The sequence below is a fragment of the Apodemus sylvaticus genome, chromosome 23 (genome assembly GCF_947179515.1).
Source record: "Apodemus sylvaticus chromosome 23, mApoSyl1.1, whole genome shotgun sequence".
NCBI lineage: Eukaryota > Metazoa > Chordata > Mammalia > Rodentia > Muridae > Apodemus > Apodemus sylvaticus.
The window spans coordinates 46,366,818-46,382,401 of NC_067494.1; the positions used below are offsets into that span (position 1 = coordinate 46,366,818).

At 51.3% G+C, this 15,584-nt stretch overlaps 1 protein-coding gene across 2 annotated transcripts in view; it reads left to right on the forward strand.

The window, feature by feature from the left end:
- Rps6ka2 (ribosomal protein S6 kinase A2) overlaps window positions 1-6,168 on the forward strand; it is a 233,631-nt gene extending 227,463 nt beyond the window's left edge. For both annotated transcript variants that reach the window (XM_052169909.1, XM_052169908.1), the window contains exons 20-21: window positions 2,286-2,423; window positions 3,145-6,168. In XM_052169909.1, coding sequence (XP_052025869.1) covers window positions 2,286-2,423; window positions 3,145-3,270 — 264 coding nt within the window. In that variant the 3' untranslated portion in view covers window positions 3,271-6,168. The remainder of the gene's footprint in view (window positions 1-2,285; window positions 2,424-3,144) is intronic.
- Window positions 6,169-15,584: the final 9,416 nt, after the last annotated feature.

Below are 15,584 nucleotides of genomic sequence, written 5' to 3' on the forward strand. Positions count from 1 at the left end.
AGGTGGGGCATGGTGGCAATGCTAGACTCTTTCCAATACTGAAAGTAAGTACACTGCAGTCTAAGCGTTAGACTTAGTTATTCAGGAGAAGGCAGGGCTCTGAGTCAAGATCTGCTATCACCATCGCTGTGTGACCTTAGGATGGGTCGGAAAAATGGTACTTTGTGGAGGTGGAGATAGCGGGAGGGGGTGAGACTGGATAGTGCGTAGAGGTGGCAGCTGGGGTCATGGGCCCCTGGGGTCATGGATAGCTGGGGTCATGGATGGCTGGGGTGATAGACAGCTGGGGTGATAGACAGCTGGGGTCATGGACTAGTCGGGGTTGTCTGGGCAGATGTTCAGTAGGAAGGAGTGCTAGTTTGAATACCCAACACTAGCAAAAGTTAGGTATAGCCAAATGTGCGCCTTTAACTCCAGGGCTTGGTGAGGAGACAGAAGGAGCTCACTGGGTGCCAATGTGGTTCCAGGTCATTGAGAGACTAGCAAGGAAATGAGGCAGAACAAGATAAAGCGGGCCTAGCATTCCTACTCTGGGCTCTGTACACATGCATACAGGGGCGGGTGCGTGCCACACACCATACATGCATCCCTACATGTTATATACACACACATACACACACACACACACGCGGGGGAAATTGATGGTGGTTAGGTAGGGTAGGGTAGGGTGGTGGCTGAGGTGAAATTGAAGTTAATCTGCTTTGATGACAGTGGAGGGTAGAAAAAATATATACGTAGAGGTGCCGGTGAAGGTGGTGATGCAGTGGGGGAGGGGAATAGCATAAAATAGGGATGATGGTGAAGAATACGGTGGTGGGGGTGACAGTTGGGGGCATAGTGGAAGTCCTGGCAAAGATGATAGTAAAGAGATAGAGGAGGTCCTGGAGGAGGTGGTGGTAGTGGGTCTGGTGGAGGTGATGGTAGTGGATTTGGTGGAGGTCCTTGAGGAGGTGATATGCCGATGATGAAGACAGCTGGTGTTTGGGGAGCACGTCCTGTGTGTTGAGCTCTCCCACCCCAGCTGCTCCTCCCCACATACCTACACTTGTCTCAGTTGACTGTGGGAAATGTCTCAGCTGGCAGCTAAACCTCACACTGGACAGAGTTCCGGTGCCCTGTCTGAGCAGAGTAGGGACTGAGAATAAGCCCATTGCAACAGTGCATGATCAAGACTGCAGCCGCCGCCAGCCCCTGCTGGTGATGGGGTGTGGTGGAGGGGCTAGCCTGTGCTGCCCCTGAGACCTCAGTACCACCTCTCCCACTGCTGCATTGTCTCCTGTCCCCTCCCACTCCCTCCCCACACAGCAGAGCCCTCCATGCTCCCGTCTCATACAAGCCTGTGACAGCATGGTTTTGAGTTTGCCATAGTTTGGTTTGGAATTGTTCTGTGGTGCTGGAAGTCACACACACCGGGTGTGTTAGTTTCTCTGTGCTGTGACCTAAACTGCTGCTGCCATACACAAACGACTTAGGAAGGATTTATTTCTGCTCACCAGTTCGGAGGGCTCAGTCCATGGTGATGTTACAGTAGCAGGAGAGGGTGGCAGAGCCAGACAGAAAGCAGAGAGGAGAGACAGGACGAAGCCAGCAACAAAACACCCCTGACAGTCGGCTCCCAGAGACCCACTTCCTCCAGATGGCACCACCTCCTAAAGTTTCCAGAATCTCCCAGCATAGCACTAACAACACCTGGGGACCTAGATGTTCTTTACACATAAGCCCGTGCTTTTCTATTTCAAACTATAACTCCAGGCAAACGCTCTGCCACAGAGCATGCCCCCCACCCCCGCCAGCCCTGACAGCATGGTTGTATCTTCATTCTGTGTGTGCTGTGGGACACCACATCACAGTGCTGAGACCTTGAGCAGACGATGTCTCATTCCTTTCATGCGCACACTGAAGACCAGGAGTGTCTGTGCTTCTGGGACAGACTTGTTCCAGCGCCACTGAGGTCTCTGTTGACAGGTGCTAGGGTTCTCTGTAGAAGGACACTGTTGTGGTGTTTCTCGTGTTTGTGGAAGGCAGTCATTTTCATTAAAATAGTATTTCAGCAGCCGGTTGTGCCATTTAACATCTGAAATACCTTTGCTATAAAATCTCCGGTGAAACATCAACTTCTATCGATTGCTAAGTCAGTAATCATCGGCACTTAAAATACATTTCACAGACTTAGAAGTCACGTGACCCAAAATGCAAAGAACCACCTCCGAGCTGCCGGTGTGTTCTCTGCTGGACCTTCTCTGGCCAGCCTAACACCACAGTCCTTCTCTCTGGACCCTTTCCAGGACGTCGTGTCCAAGATGCTCCACGTGGACCCGCAGCAGCGCCTAACCGCAGTTCAGGTGTTGAAGCACCCGTGGATCGTGAACAGAGAGTGCCTATCCCAAAACCAGCTGAGCCGACAGGATGTCCACCTGGTGAAGGTACCTCGCGGCCAGAGTCCTGGGAGCGGGCATGGGAATCCTGGATCAAGGCAGGGTGGGAAGAAACTAGCGTCTAAGGTCGCCAGTTACAGGTATGTAGGTGTCCCTTTATCACACATGCAGAAATGGTGTTTGCGTGACAGCTTTGGTGTAGCGACGGTGTCTGGTACCGTGGCTGTTCAGCCCTGTACTCCAGAGCCCTCAGGTCTGGACCGGAAGTCTGTAAAAGCCCCCTCTGTGCTCGCAACTACCGTTCAGAGCAGCTTCCGCCTGCGGGGCAAACCTGAGGTCCAGGCTGGAGCACCCTTCTAATACACATGCGTGGTCCAAGCCCGGCCCCGTTAGAAGGCGGATTCCGGTTGTGTCTACACTAAGACGAGCCTAGCCTCCCAGGTTAGTTCACACAGCTTCAGAGCAGCAGAGCCTAAGAATCATTGACGACAAATTCCTGGGGAACCCAGCTGGTCCCCAGACACATCCGCCTTCCTGTCATCAGTAAGATTATCCCATGATCATGCCAGGGACTCCTTCAGATTTAAAATCTCCTCAAGCACAAGCCCCAGGCGAGCCTGGGATGCCATGGTAGTAACCCTCAAGTGTGGGCTGATTCTGGAGTGATGTCCTCAGTGCACCAGTCATCTTCCTGCTATACGTGGGGGTAAACTGAGGCTTTCAAGGTCCTGTAGGCACCATGCTCACCCGCTTGCCTTTCCTCCCACAGGGCGCCATGGCGGCCACCTACTTTGCTCTGAACAGGACCCCGCAGGCTCCGAGACTGGAGCCTGTGCTCTCGTCTAGCTTGGCCCAACGCAGAGGCATGAAGAGACTCACGTCTACCCGGTTGTAGTGGCCAGCCAAGTCCAGCCTCAGCCCCTCTGCCCAACGTCCTCTCAGGCTCACAGACGCCAGACACAGGTCCTGTTGGTGGGCACCTGAGTGACCGTGAGCCCAGCACAAAAACGGATCTGGCCTTGGCTGTCTCTGCTTCCTTTGCAGCCCTGGGAAGGGTCCTGCCCAGGATGTCTGAGCCTTGCTGCTGCGCCGACCTCGCCGCCTGCTCTCCTCCCGCGTGAAACCAAATGAATTTGTCACCTCATAGCACCCCCGCTGGAGCCTCTCTGGGCTCGCTCAGGGCTCTTGGTGTCTCCATGTCATGGCTTATGCTCAAAGCAGAGCTCTTTTACCATCCTGATGTCACCTACGTGTCCCACTGTCTAAGGGTGTTGGTGCACGGCCCCTGCCAGGAGACTGCTGCTCTGGAAGAGCTGCGTGCTACCAGATGTCCTGGTGACACCAGCGGCTGTGTGAAGGCGTCCAGCTTAAATGCTTGGTTCTGTCCACAATCTCCCAAAGAGTGCCCCTCACACCTTCCGGTTCACAAGCGAGACACTGGGTAGCCTCTCCCTGACTCTTGTCACTGGCAGGTTAAAAGCCACCAACCCAAGAGTCTGGATGGCCGAGTCTGTTTGAGAGCCTGATTTGTGTTGGTTGGGATAGGAGCTCTAGGACATTGCTGGGCAGAGCCGGTACCCACTGTGCTGCTGTCCCCTAACCCTGTGGCCCCAGAGACACTGGAGAGAATGGGGCTCTGCCATCGCAGGGTGTGTTGGCAGCCATTACACGTGTTTGCCTGAGGTGGTATAGCATACTCACTCTCTGCTTTCCTGGGCCACAGAGAATGTTTTCTCCCCTATTCCTTCCTGACTGAGGACAGGAGAGACACCTGAGCCCCTCGGCTGTAGGGAGGCAGAAGGTGCCGGGGCAGGTTGTCGGCAGGAGTGCTGCTCTTCGTAGACGCTGTGGTCCTGTTGCATCTTGTGTTTCTGCTGTCTAACCTGTTTTCAGGCTGCGGTCTGTGCAGGCAGCAGTAGTTACACTGGCCAGGCTGTCTGTGTACACTCTCCATGCAGAGTAACAGAGTGAGAGCCTTCCCGCATGGCATGTTTGGCTCCGCCTGGTCCTAGAGGAGGGACTTGTGTGTCCTGCAGTCTCTCTGGGGGCTTCTGAGGATAGCAGACTACAGCAGAGGATACTCCACTGTGGCTCAGAACCTGCCAGTCTGAGAAGCAGGCCCTCTGCTCAGGAGGCGTAGGCCGCCCTGTGGGCCACAGCAGGCTCGCACTAGGAAGACCACAGATGATCGCGGCTGTTTCTCCAACTCCGGCCTCAGTGGAATGTTCGGCACAGAATTCCTTTGCGCAGTCTAATTATTTCAGACCTCAAAATGTAAACGTATTTCACAAGCTTTACTTATTCCTCTGGACTCTGGTCTGCCTGAGAATTATAAAATACAGAGTGGGGACAGACTCCGCGCCATCTTCGGTGTCCCTGGGTTCCCTGGGGACGTTCCGTGCTTTCTCAGTGGATGCTCTGCCCAAAGCTGAGATCACCTCCCGGTTAATGTTTTAGGGAAAGTACAGTGGGTTGTCACAGTGACGGATCCTGTCCTCTGGGGCGTGAACAGGAGCTCTGACACCCTGAGGCCTTCTCCAGCCTGTGTCCTGCTCCAGCTGCTCACAGCTCCAGGCTGGGTTTGCTTGCAGCTTCAAGTGCGTGTGTTCAGATGGAAAAGAAAGAAAACACCAGAACAGGAGGCGTGGCTTAGGAAGTGCGCCTAGCGTGCCCCCGCTCGTGGTTACACGGTCGCATCACCTCCATCTACCGATGCCGGGTTATCTGCCTTACACTCAGTCCACTCTCGCCAAAGGGACGGAGGTGACCAGCACACCAAATGTATCCCCGAAGCGTCTGAAAGGGATGCTGGCCCAGCCTTGCTCTGCTGAGAGTGAAGAACCCCCACATCCCCACCCTCACCTAGTACTTGATACTTGAAATCTCTCGTGGAGTCAGCCGGAGGAGCACGTGATTGTTTTAATCCCCGGTCTTTAAAGTCTAAAGTGCCACAGCAGGTGGCTGCGGCATGTAACCCCGAGTCCCCAGTGTTTACGTGTCCTGTGACCCTTGACCCAACTCGATGAAGGGCCCCGTATTCTCTACACAAATGGCTACTTGTGTAGCTACGAAAGCCCAGCCTACATCCTGGGACTCTTAGCCACTGTCAGGCTATCCCACTGGCGGTTCCTGTCCTGTTTGGGCTGAGAACACGGTGAGTGTCCCAACGAAGAAGGTGGGAGTGGGGTGCTTGTCAGATTCTCCACCCCAGAGTCAATGGCAGGCAAGCCGTGAACACCCCTGTCCTGTGGCTCGAACATGTGTGATTTTTGAACTACCTGTGTGTACTGATCTTTGGATATTATTTGGCTTTTTAAGCGAAGATCATCCTGATGGCTTCTAACGTTGGCAGTATTCTTTATTAAATGGTGTTCTTCCTTTACGACGCCCTTTGGGATTCCCCCACCTCACCCCAACGCCCCTGAGTCGGACTGCGTCTCTCAAGCACAGGAGGAGAGACACCGTGACTCTTCATCCTCTCGGGCACGGTTTGCTGCCCCTCCCCACCGCAAGACTGTGAGGCACCTGGAATGGAAACGCTCCCTGTGACCCCTAAGTGGCAGGGCCAGGTGGAGGGGAAGCCAGCACAGCTCCTCCGTGCAGGTGACGTGTACCTGTCCACCCCACTCCCACGCGCGCTGCGTTTTCAGGCTCAGCAGTTCTGTTTACAGCTCACTCCACGTTCACACTTTCTGTCTGTGTTTGAGACGGGCGGCCACTGTACAGATATTTATTATGCTTTCCAGACTTTCCCATGAGATTTTTGAATAAACATGGATTTTATGAAGTGTAATATTTTTTTCTGGAATAATGAGACCCTTTGCACTTTCTGTGTTGCTACTGATAACAGTTCTCGGCCCCTCCCTCATTCCTGTCTCTTCCTCTGACTGCAGGTCATTGTAAACCTCTGCTGTCAGTGGACTTCGTGGGGGAGAAGGCACGTCACTGTGTCGTCTCCACTTAAGAGCCTTGTGTACACACACACACACACTTATGTGTATACATGCATTGGTAATTTGGAGCATCAGGGATCTGTCCACTTGAGAATCTTGTGTATATGTGTCTGTGTGCATTCGTATATGTCCAGCACATGGGGAAATGGGTCAGAATAACATCCACTATAATTTCAGAGCAGTGCATGGGGGCGGGGGCGGTTACATATAAAACGCATACACGTAAATGGGAACATACGCAATCACGGAGCCATTATGTGTGTTATGTTGGCATGTATGTGTAGAGAGGAGTTGGGGGCATGTTTGCATAAATGCAAGCTGGTGTGCATGTATATACAGGTTTCCTAGCACATTTATATTCACGCACCTTTAAATGTGTGTAATCCATGCGTATGAGACGTGCTCTCCCGTGTTAAGCTGGGAGCAGTGACGTTATGCTGTTCATCCAAACAGGTGACAAAGATCACTTGCCCTCATGGGCCCTTCCTTAAATTAGGTGAAAGTGAACCTATAGTGCTAGCCTTTGATTCTTCAGTCTAAGTTCTCAGGCGGTGAATTCCTAGGGCCGTTGTGTCAATAGGCTGTAGCTGCAGGCCCCTGCCCACCCTCCCAGACCGTGTCCTCCCAGACCGTGTCCTGGGCATGCGTACCACACAAACACATGTATGCTTGGCTGCCACAAAAGCCCACGTGCAGGGCTGCCCATCTAGGCAGAATTTTCTGACCCTGTTGGCGTTCTGGTCACGCAGGAACACCTCAGTCCAGTGGCATCTAAGCAGCACCCACCTCCAACGCATTGCAAATAGCCATCTGCAGACTTGGCACTGGGGATTGCTTTCCTCAAAGCAATTGTCTGCCCTAAAACGGCACCAGCGACTGCTGAGCTCAAGGCCCAATCAGAGTGGCCCACCTCACTCTGGGACTCAGGAGTCACCTGAATTAGGGGAGCAGGGATTCTAGTAGTTAAGGCCCACGACTCTCCCCCAGGGAACGAATAAATCTCATCTGGAAAGCAGACCAGACGCCACTCCGACAGTCATAGCCAGAGTGGCCAAGGGTGAGAGACTGTTCCAGGTCACCTGGTGTAAAAGTCGCCTGACCTGGGAGTTCTGTCTACCATGTCATAAAAGTGGCTTTAACTTTCAAGAAATAGATACCAGTTAGCAAGGAGAGGGCAAAACAGCCATCAAGCGAGTGAACGAAATACCGAGAGGGAGGGAGTGGCCTGAAGGGGAGGGGCAGAGAGCAGAGGGGGCTGCTGGGTATTGGGGTAGTTGAGGAAGCAGAGCACAAACCACACCGTGACAGCCGACTCAGCACCTCTATCCTCTTATCTGCCGGACCCCCCCCTTTCACGGCTAGACACCGTGATCTAAGATAAAAATGGATAAGCAGAATATAACAGCACCCGAACGTAGTCCCAGCCACTTGAGAGCCTGAGGCAGGGGGATCACCGGAGCCAAAGAGTTTAAGGCCAACCTGAGCAGCACAGCAAGACTCGAGATAGAACAGCGAAATATAGAATTATATAGAATTGAGAAGCACATGTGGTGTGTCTGTCCATTGTGGGTGTTTGTCACTCTGCTCAGGCGAGGAAAGACAGGTCAACAGGCACAGAGAGCATGGTCAATGTGTTCTTCCTGGCCCACATGAGCTTAGGCAAGGAACCAGCTCTCGGGAGCTGGAGAGATGACTCAGTGGGTAAGAGCACCGACTGCTCTTCCAGAGGTCCTAAGTTCAAATCCCAGCAACCACATGGTGGCTCACAACCATCTGTAATGAGATCTGGTGTATCTGAGGACAGCTACCTGATATAATAAGTAAATCTTGAAAGAAAGAAAGAAAGAAAGAAAGAAAGAAAGAAAGAAAGAAAGAAAGAAAGAAAGAAAGAAAGAAAGAAAGAAAGAAAGAAAGAAAGAAAGAAAAGAAAAGAAAAGAAAAGAAAAGAAAAGAAAAGAAGCCAGTTCTCACCACAGCGCCAGGCTCAGCGGCTTGGGAGGAAGTCTGGGTTGGGAGTGGGGCTCGTCTGCCGTGGTCCTCCTGTGCTGAGTATGGACACATGCAGACTGGACTGACCCCCCCCCCAGGCTGCCACAACCCATACCTGGGATTAAAACTAGGGACCTAGAGACTGGATCCAGTCTGACTTGCTTCTCAGTCCTGACTTGCCACTGAAGAGTAATGTCTAACCTCATTCACCTGAGATCAGAATTAGACTCCTTACCCAAATCTAAAACATCCGAACTGAACTAGCGCTAACAGTCCAGTTATAGGACACTGCCGTTGGAATCCAGAAGATCTCCTAAGGATTCCAAAGCCATAAAGTCCTTGGCACCAGACAGGAGCACTCAGACAGAAAGGAGTCCAGCCTGGGCTATGCAGTGAGAGTTTGTCTGAAAGAGAAGAAACAATGCTAAGACACTACAGCCCCCAGCCCCAAACACAAATGGTCCCCCAAGCCCTTTTCAAACACAGCATCCCCTGTTTGCCATGTGGAACAGGGACAAAGCTAAGTTCACAAGGAGGGGTCTCCCTGTCGCACAGCTGAGCCTCAACTGCTGTCATTCACCACAGGTGTAGGGGGCAGAGCAGGCTGCCCAAACCTATATCTGGAACCAGTGTCTGGAAGGGGCCTCCCACCCTGCCCCCTGATGTAGGGCATGGCTAGCTCCACATGCCCCAACACACATGTACACACACACATACCCTCACACGCACATACACGCATGCACACACACAAACCCTCACATGCACACACACATGCACACACGCACACATGCACCATCACCTTCACACGCGCGTACACACACACAAACCCTCACATGCACACACACCCTTGCACACACATGCACACACACAAACCCTCACATGCGTGCACACACACACACGTGCACACACTCACACGTGCGTGCACGCACACACATGAACCCTCACACATGCACACACACAAACCCTCACATGCACACACACACACACACATGCACCCTCACATGCACACACACGTGCGCACCCTCACACACACACACACACACACGCATGCACCCTCACACACACACAAACCCTACATGTACACACACGCACACACCCTCACATACACACGTGCATACACACATACATACTACACACACACACACACACACACATGCCCTCCACCATTCCAGGGGAGTGTAGGAAAGCGCTCTCTCTCTCTCTCTCTCTCAAACACACAAACATACACACACACACACACACACACACACACACACACACACACACACACACACACATGCCCTCCACCATTCCAGGGGAGTGTGGGAGAGCTCTTTCTGGAAAAATGGGCACCATGCCTCATTCAAGTTCTGTCTGCATGCAGTTGTTAAAATCGGCCACTAGAGGGCAGTAAGTCCACATCCTCCACACACTTCCCCGCTCAATGCTGAGGGTAAATCTAGGCTTCACCAGTCTGTTTCCTTTGATAGCTCTCTCAGAAGCCAGGCACAGTGCTAGACAGAGCCCCCAGGGGACACTGCCAGCCAGCGTTTGCTTCTGGTTCCTTCTACAACCTGGACAGGCAAATGCCAGGTCTGAGTTGTGAGCAGAAGGTGGAGTCTGTGCTCTGACGGTGGATACTGAGAGAAGCTAAGAATTGTAAATGTCACGACAGACCTGCACAGGTGAAAACCGTTGAGATGGTCAGTGTGTGGTGGCGTCATTGGAACCCAAGGTGTTAACTCTGGTCGTGTTCCTCCAGTGGGAGGGTTTAGGCGCACAAATTTTTAATTTCAAGAGAGCCCCTACCAGTGGAGCTGTGAACACCATCTAGGCCTATCTGCCTGCATCCTGAGGGGCGGGGCCTGTCCAGTCCCAGAGGAAGCGAGGGCTACAAGGTCAATTAGAGTAGGGACCAGCACTGGCCTATTAAGTGACTCTTAAGTCACCCTTCACCCCCACCAAGGTGCTCAGGGACAGGCCAGCCTTGATCCAACCCCCTCCCCCTCCCCCTGCAACCTAGATTCTCGGATCCTTCCAGTCCTACATATTGGTTCTGCATCACCTCAGTTGTATCACTGAAAGAGAAAGTAAGTTGCTGTCTGCCAGCTCCTCTGAAGGGGGAACAAAATACTCACTGGGAGGAGATACAAAGTGTGGGGCAGAGACTGAAGGAAAGGCCATCCAGAGGCTGCCCCACCTAGGGATCCATCCCATATACAGTCACCAAACCCAGACACTATTGCGGATGCCAACAAGCACTTGCTGTCAGGAGCCTGATATAGCTGTCTCCTGAGAGGCTCTGCCAGAGCCTGACAAATACAGAAGTGGATGCTCTCAGCCAACCATTGGACTGAGCACAGGGTCCCCAATGGGGGAACTAGAGAAAGGACCCAAGGAGTTGAAGGGGTTTGCAGTCCCATAGGAGGAACATCAATATGAACCACACAGTATCCCCAGAGCTCCCAGGGACTAAACCACCAACCAAAGAGTACACATGGTGTTACCCATGGCTCCAGCTGCATATGTAGCAGAAGATAGCCTTGTTGGACATCAAAGGGAGGAGAGGCCCTCAGTCCTGGGAAGGCTCGATGCTGCAGTGTAGGGGAATGCCAGGACAGGGAGGGGGGAGTGGGAGGGAGGAAGTGGGTTGGTGAGCAGGGGAAGGGGGATGGGATGGGGTATTTTCAGAGAAGAAACCAGGAAAGGGGATAATATTTTAAATGTAAATAAAGAAAATATCTAATGAGAGAGAGAGAGAGAGAGAGAGAGAGAGAGAGAGAGAGAGAGAGAGGTCCTTTGTAATGCAAAGTGACATTGGAGAGATTGGAACAGAAAGAGATCACCCTTCAGGGTGCTGGGACTCAGTCTGTTCTCAGTTCCCAGTTTGATTGTTTTTTAGTTATTTCTGAGCCAACTCACTGCTGGAAAGGTGTTAAGACCTGTGATGGGGGCTCTCTGGGCAGTGTGTGGGGTTGGGGCTACTTTGCAGGTATTGAAAGCCAGACTGATTGATGCGAGGCTTTCTTAGGAACTCTGCAAACAAACAGGACAGACAGACAAACGGAACCTAGTCCTGTGTACTTGTCCAGAGCCGGACCTGGCGAGGCCATTCTGGAGCTGGGGGCCTTGAGGGAGTTTAAAGTTTTGGTTCTTGGGAACTTGGCTTTTCTCCCTGAGTTATCAGCCCCGAGGCCGCTGTGCTCAGCCAATGGCACCTTGAGGTATCTTGGGTTTCCTTTGCACAGCGTTGCTTGGTTAGCCTCTTGCTCGTTTCATCCCACCGGGTGATAGCTTTCCACCGACACCGCCCCTATTCTCCCCAGGAAATTGTACATAAGAAGCTGTACTTTTTAATAAGCCCGTTTGGCACAAGACACAGGTTGTGCGAGACCTCCTAATCCCAAACTTCTACAGCTTCTTATCTTCTGATCTCCTGGTCCTTCCACTTGGGACCTGAAGAAAGTCCTCCCGGCCGAGGTTGTGCAGAGACTGATAAAAATAATGTCCCCAAAGTCCATGAGTGAGATGGGAAATTATTGAATCTCTGAAGAAGGCTATGAGGATATATGTTCTGACTGTGGGGACCAGGCAACGGTGACTGACAGGGCAAGAGGCACCTCCCCTCTCGCAGTGCCTGATCCACCATCCCTAGCCTGTGATCCCTGTCTATTCATCCTATACTCCTAGATTAAACCCCCATTGATCTGCTAAGAGAGGGGGATCAATCGTAGGATGGAGGGCAGTCAAACTGGCTCCAGGGTGGCATGCCCTTAGTACTCTTGCTGCCATCTGGGTGCTCCTGCTTGGTGACACCTCTGGCAGTTGGCAAGTGGGGTGCAGGACATCACTTAGTGAGCTAACCTATTACCCGAGGTCACTGGGATGAACTCTGATGGATAGCATGGATTTCATACAGGAGGGCTACAGAATCCCTCTAAAAAATATAATGGACAAAGAATTTGTGGTATTGAAAACCCTATTCAGAGCCTGGCACACCCTAGGGCAACGCTCTTTGATTGAGCTGTCCCTCAGCCTCTTCTTTGCTTCTGAGCTCAGTGTAACACACTCCCTGAGGGAAAACAGAGTTGGCGACTGCCCTTTGAAGTGCACAGCACAGACACTCAAGGACACACTGCTGTGGACCTCTAAGCCTCTTCAGGGCCTCTCAAAGACTCACACAAAGATATGGGACTTTGAAATATCCAGGGAGGAGATTTTTTTCCTATGGATTGAAACTAACTGAAAAGAAATCGAACTTGTAACAGTCATGGCCACTAGCACTACACTAGATCCCTGGGTAGAGGTGATTTGGACTCCTTCCGACCGCATTCCCTGACCAGAGTCAGGTCCTGAATGAGGAAAGAGACTGTGAGCACCAGGGGACAGCATGGCTCCGGTGTGGATCCTAGCTGGCTTGCTAGAGTTCGCTCTCATACCTTAATACTTGTTTTAAAGGCCTACGAGTCCTAGTAGGGACCCTGGAGGAGGCTTCCACTTCTACTCACAGAGCAGAGTAGGACTCAAGCCACAGATCTGTCCTCAAGGGGAACATAAATGTCATAATTATCACCGTGTGGGGACTTGGGTGAGATCCAGATGGTAGCTGTAAATGGAGCACGTCGCTTCTCGTTGTCATGCAGTCCCCAATGCTGTAAGAAAGGAGGACACATGAGGAAGGCACCCATTAACAAAGCAGCCCCAAGAGTCACATGAGATCTCTGCCTGCTTTAGTTTCACTTCTGAAGCTATGGGAAATCCTGACAAAAAGCAAGTTAGGGAAGAAAGGTTTGATTGGCTGATGAGTCCAAGTTCCGGTCCAGTACTCTGGGGGAGTCAAGGGAGTCATATGAAGCTTCACATGCCCAGCCAAGAGCAAAATGAGAGTAAATACTGGATCTCGCTCCCTTGCTAGCTCTCAGCTAGCTTTCTTCACACTTACACCATTCAGAATCCCCTGCCTAGGGAATGGTGGTGCCCACAGTGGGCTGGGTCTTCCTATGTCAACAAACAACCAAGATAATCCCCACAGGCATGTCCCTAGGCCAACATGATCCAGATAATTTTCCATTAAGGCTCTCTTCCCAGGTATTTCTAACTTGTATCAAGTTGAAACTTACAACTAACCAGCACGATGCCCTTATACTCAAGGCTCATGAGTGTTCCCAGGATCTTCCAACCACAAGAGAATACAGTTTCAAGATGCCATCTCTGGAACCCCTCACCAACCCTGTTCGGCCAGTGTCTTAACATGTTTGTTTTTTTTTTCCACCGGCACTGTGAGCCCCCAAGCCTTGCCTCCTCAGCCATGGGTGTTCTGTTCTAATCGGCCCAGATTGACTGAAACAGTGGGAAGAGAATGTAAGTAAAGGATAATCCCAGTGTTCGCCACTGACATTGCAAGGACTGACTTTGAGGGCTTCTTCTATGTTTTCATAGAAAGCATTTTCAGGTTCCCAGGAAGCAATTCCACCTTCTGTTTTCTACAACTACTCTATAATGGTCTGGTGAGGGTGTGAGGAATTAAAATCCCTGTACAGCAACTACTGGTTATGTAAAAGTGACGTGGCCCCTGGGGAAACAGAGTCCTCAAAACATTAAGAAAAGAATTTCCATGCGACACAGAAACTCCACTCCTTACCTGTGGGCAGACTCTACAGGGACATCTGCACACCTGTGCTCATACCAAATCATTCACGACAGCCAAAAGGCACAAGCAACCCAAGAGCCGATCAGCAGATGCAGGAATGGGTAAGCTTTATTTTTACCGTTTTTATTTTTATTGACAATAAAGGAAGCTGATGTATGCTACCTCCTGGGTAAGCTCTGAGGACACCATGCTTTGAGAAATGCTTCCTTTGTGGAACACACACTGTAGTTCTCTACTTGTGAGAAGCATCTAGAGAGCTGGATTTAGACACAGAGGTGAGAGTGTGGCTCAGAATGAGGAAGGGCGACCACGTGTGTTGATGGAGGAAAAGGCTCTGGGGATGGACGGTTGTAATGCTTCACAGCACAGTGATTGCGCCTCTGAACTGACCCAGTCGTGGTGAAAATGTCACATAATGTCATGAATGGCATATGACGTCATGAGCTTTAACAGATGAAAACCTCTGGGGGGGGGGCCTCAGCATGCATCCCTCATCCTCATCCAAGCCCCACCAGCCCTACATTGGTCCTTTATTCTGCTGTGCACTGTTCATCATCATTTGGCTTTGAAAAGACTTATTACTTTTCAGACCCCCAGCCTAGGGGATAGTGCCGCCCACAGTAGACTGGATCTTCCACATCAAGACAGTCCCCACAGATATGCTATAGGCCAGTGTTAGATGGCTGGCGAAAATGTCATGTGCACATAGAGGGAAGCATTTGGCAAACAGCACTGTGTAGTTTTCATTTCTATTGGCATCTTCCTAAAGCTTCTCAAAGAGATCAAAATGTATTTAAAAACAAACAAACTCCAACCTGCTACATACTTGAGCTCGATTGTTAGCTTGGGCTAATCTGCTCACTTTTCTGTTCGTTTATGAAGTGGTCTCTGTGTATTGGGCTGTTAGCAAAGCACTAGAGGTGAAGAGGAGTGAGCCAGATGCTCTGGCTGTGAGGAAAGAGCGCGGGTAAGGGCACAGCAGATGTGGGTGTCAGGTGAGTCCCTGCTGGGTTCAACTGCTATTGGAGATTTTGTCCAGGTGAGTTTCCACAAAGGGAATGTCCCTGACTTAGGACAGAGGCTGGCAGGAGCTGGGAATATTTGCAATAGATGTCAGGACCAAGGGAATATGAAAGAGACGTAATATCAACAAAAGCCATAACAGCTATAGTGCTGTCTTTCCCAGAAATTTGAAAATCCAGCAGCTTGGAGAGATGCTAGCTCAAGGTGAGACTACGGTCCTGCCCGTGAGACCCAAAGAAGACATAGCTGGGGCCCTGAGACCCGTGAGTTACGAGTGTCCCCACTTCCCTTTTCTGTTAGTCCCCCTCCCCCCTCTGACAGTTTAGAAGGAGGTTAGTCTTCCACACAAACACAGCTGTGACCCAGGAGAATGTCTTAGGGACAGCTCTCTCCACCCTGGGCAAGAGAAATCCTTGTTCCCAATGTGAGAGATGAAGCCAGACATGCTTATTATAAAGTGTGGGCAAAGGGAATGGAGAGCCTTTGGTTTAAATGAACCTTACACGGTTCTTATCACTGAGTATCAACTGTGGGCTCAGCTGGCTGGGGACATGCAGGTGAAAAACAATGTCTCCAAGGCCCGCAGACTGATGGGAAAACCAGCAAGGCAAACAG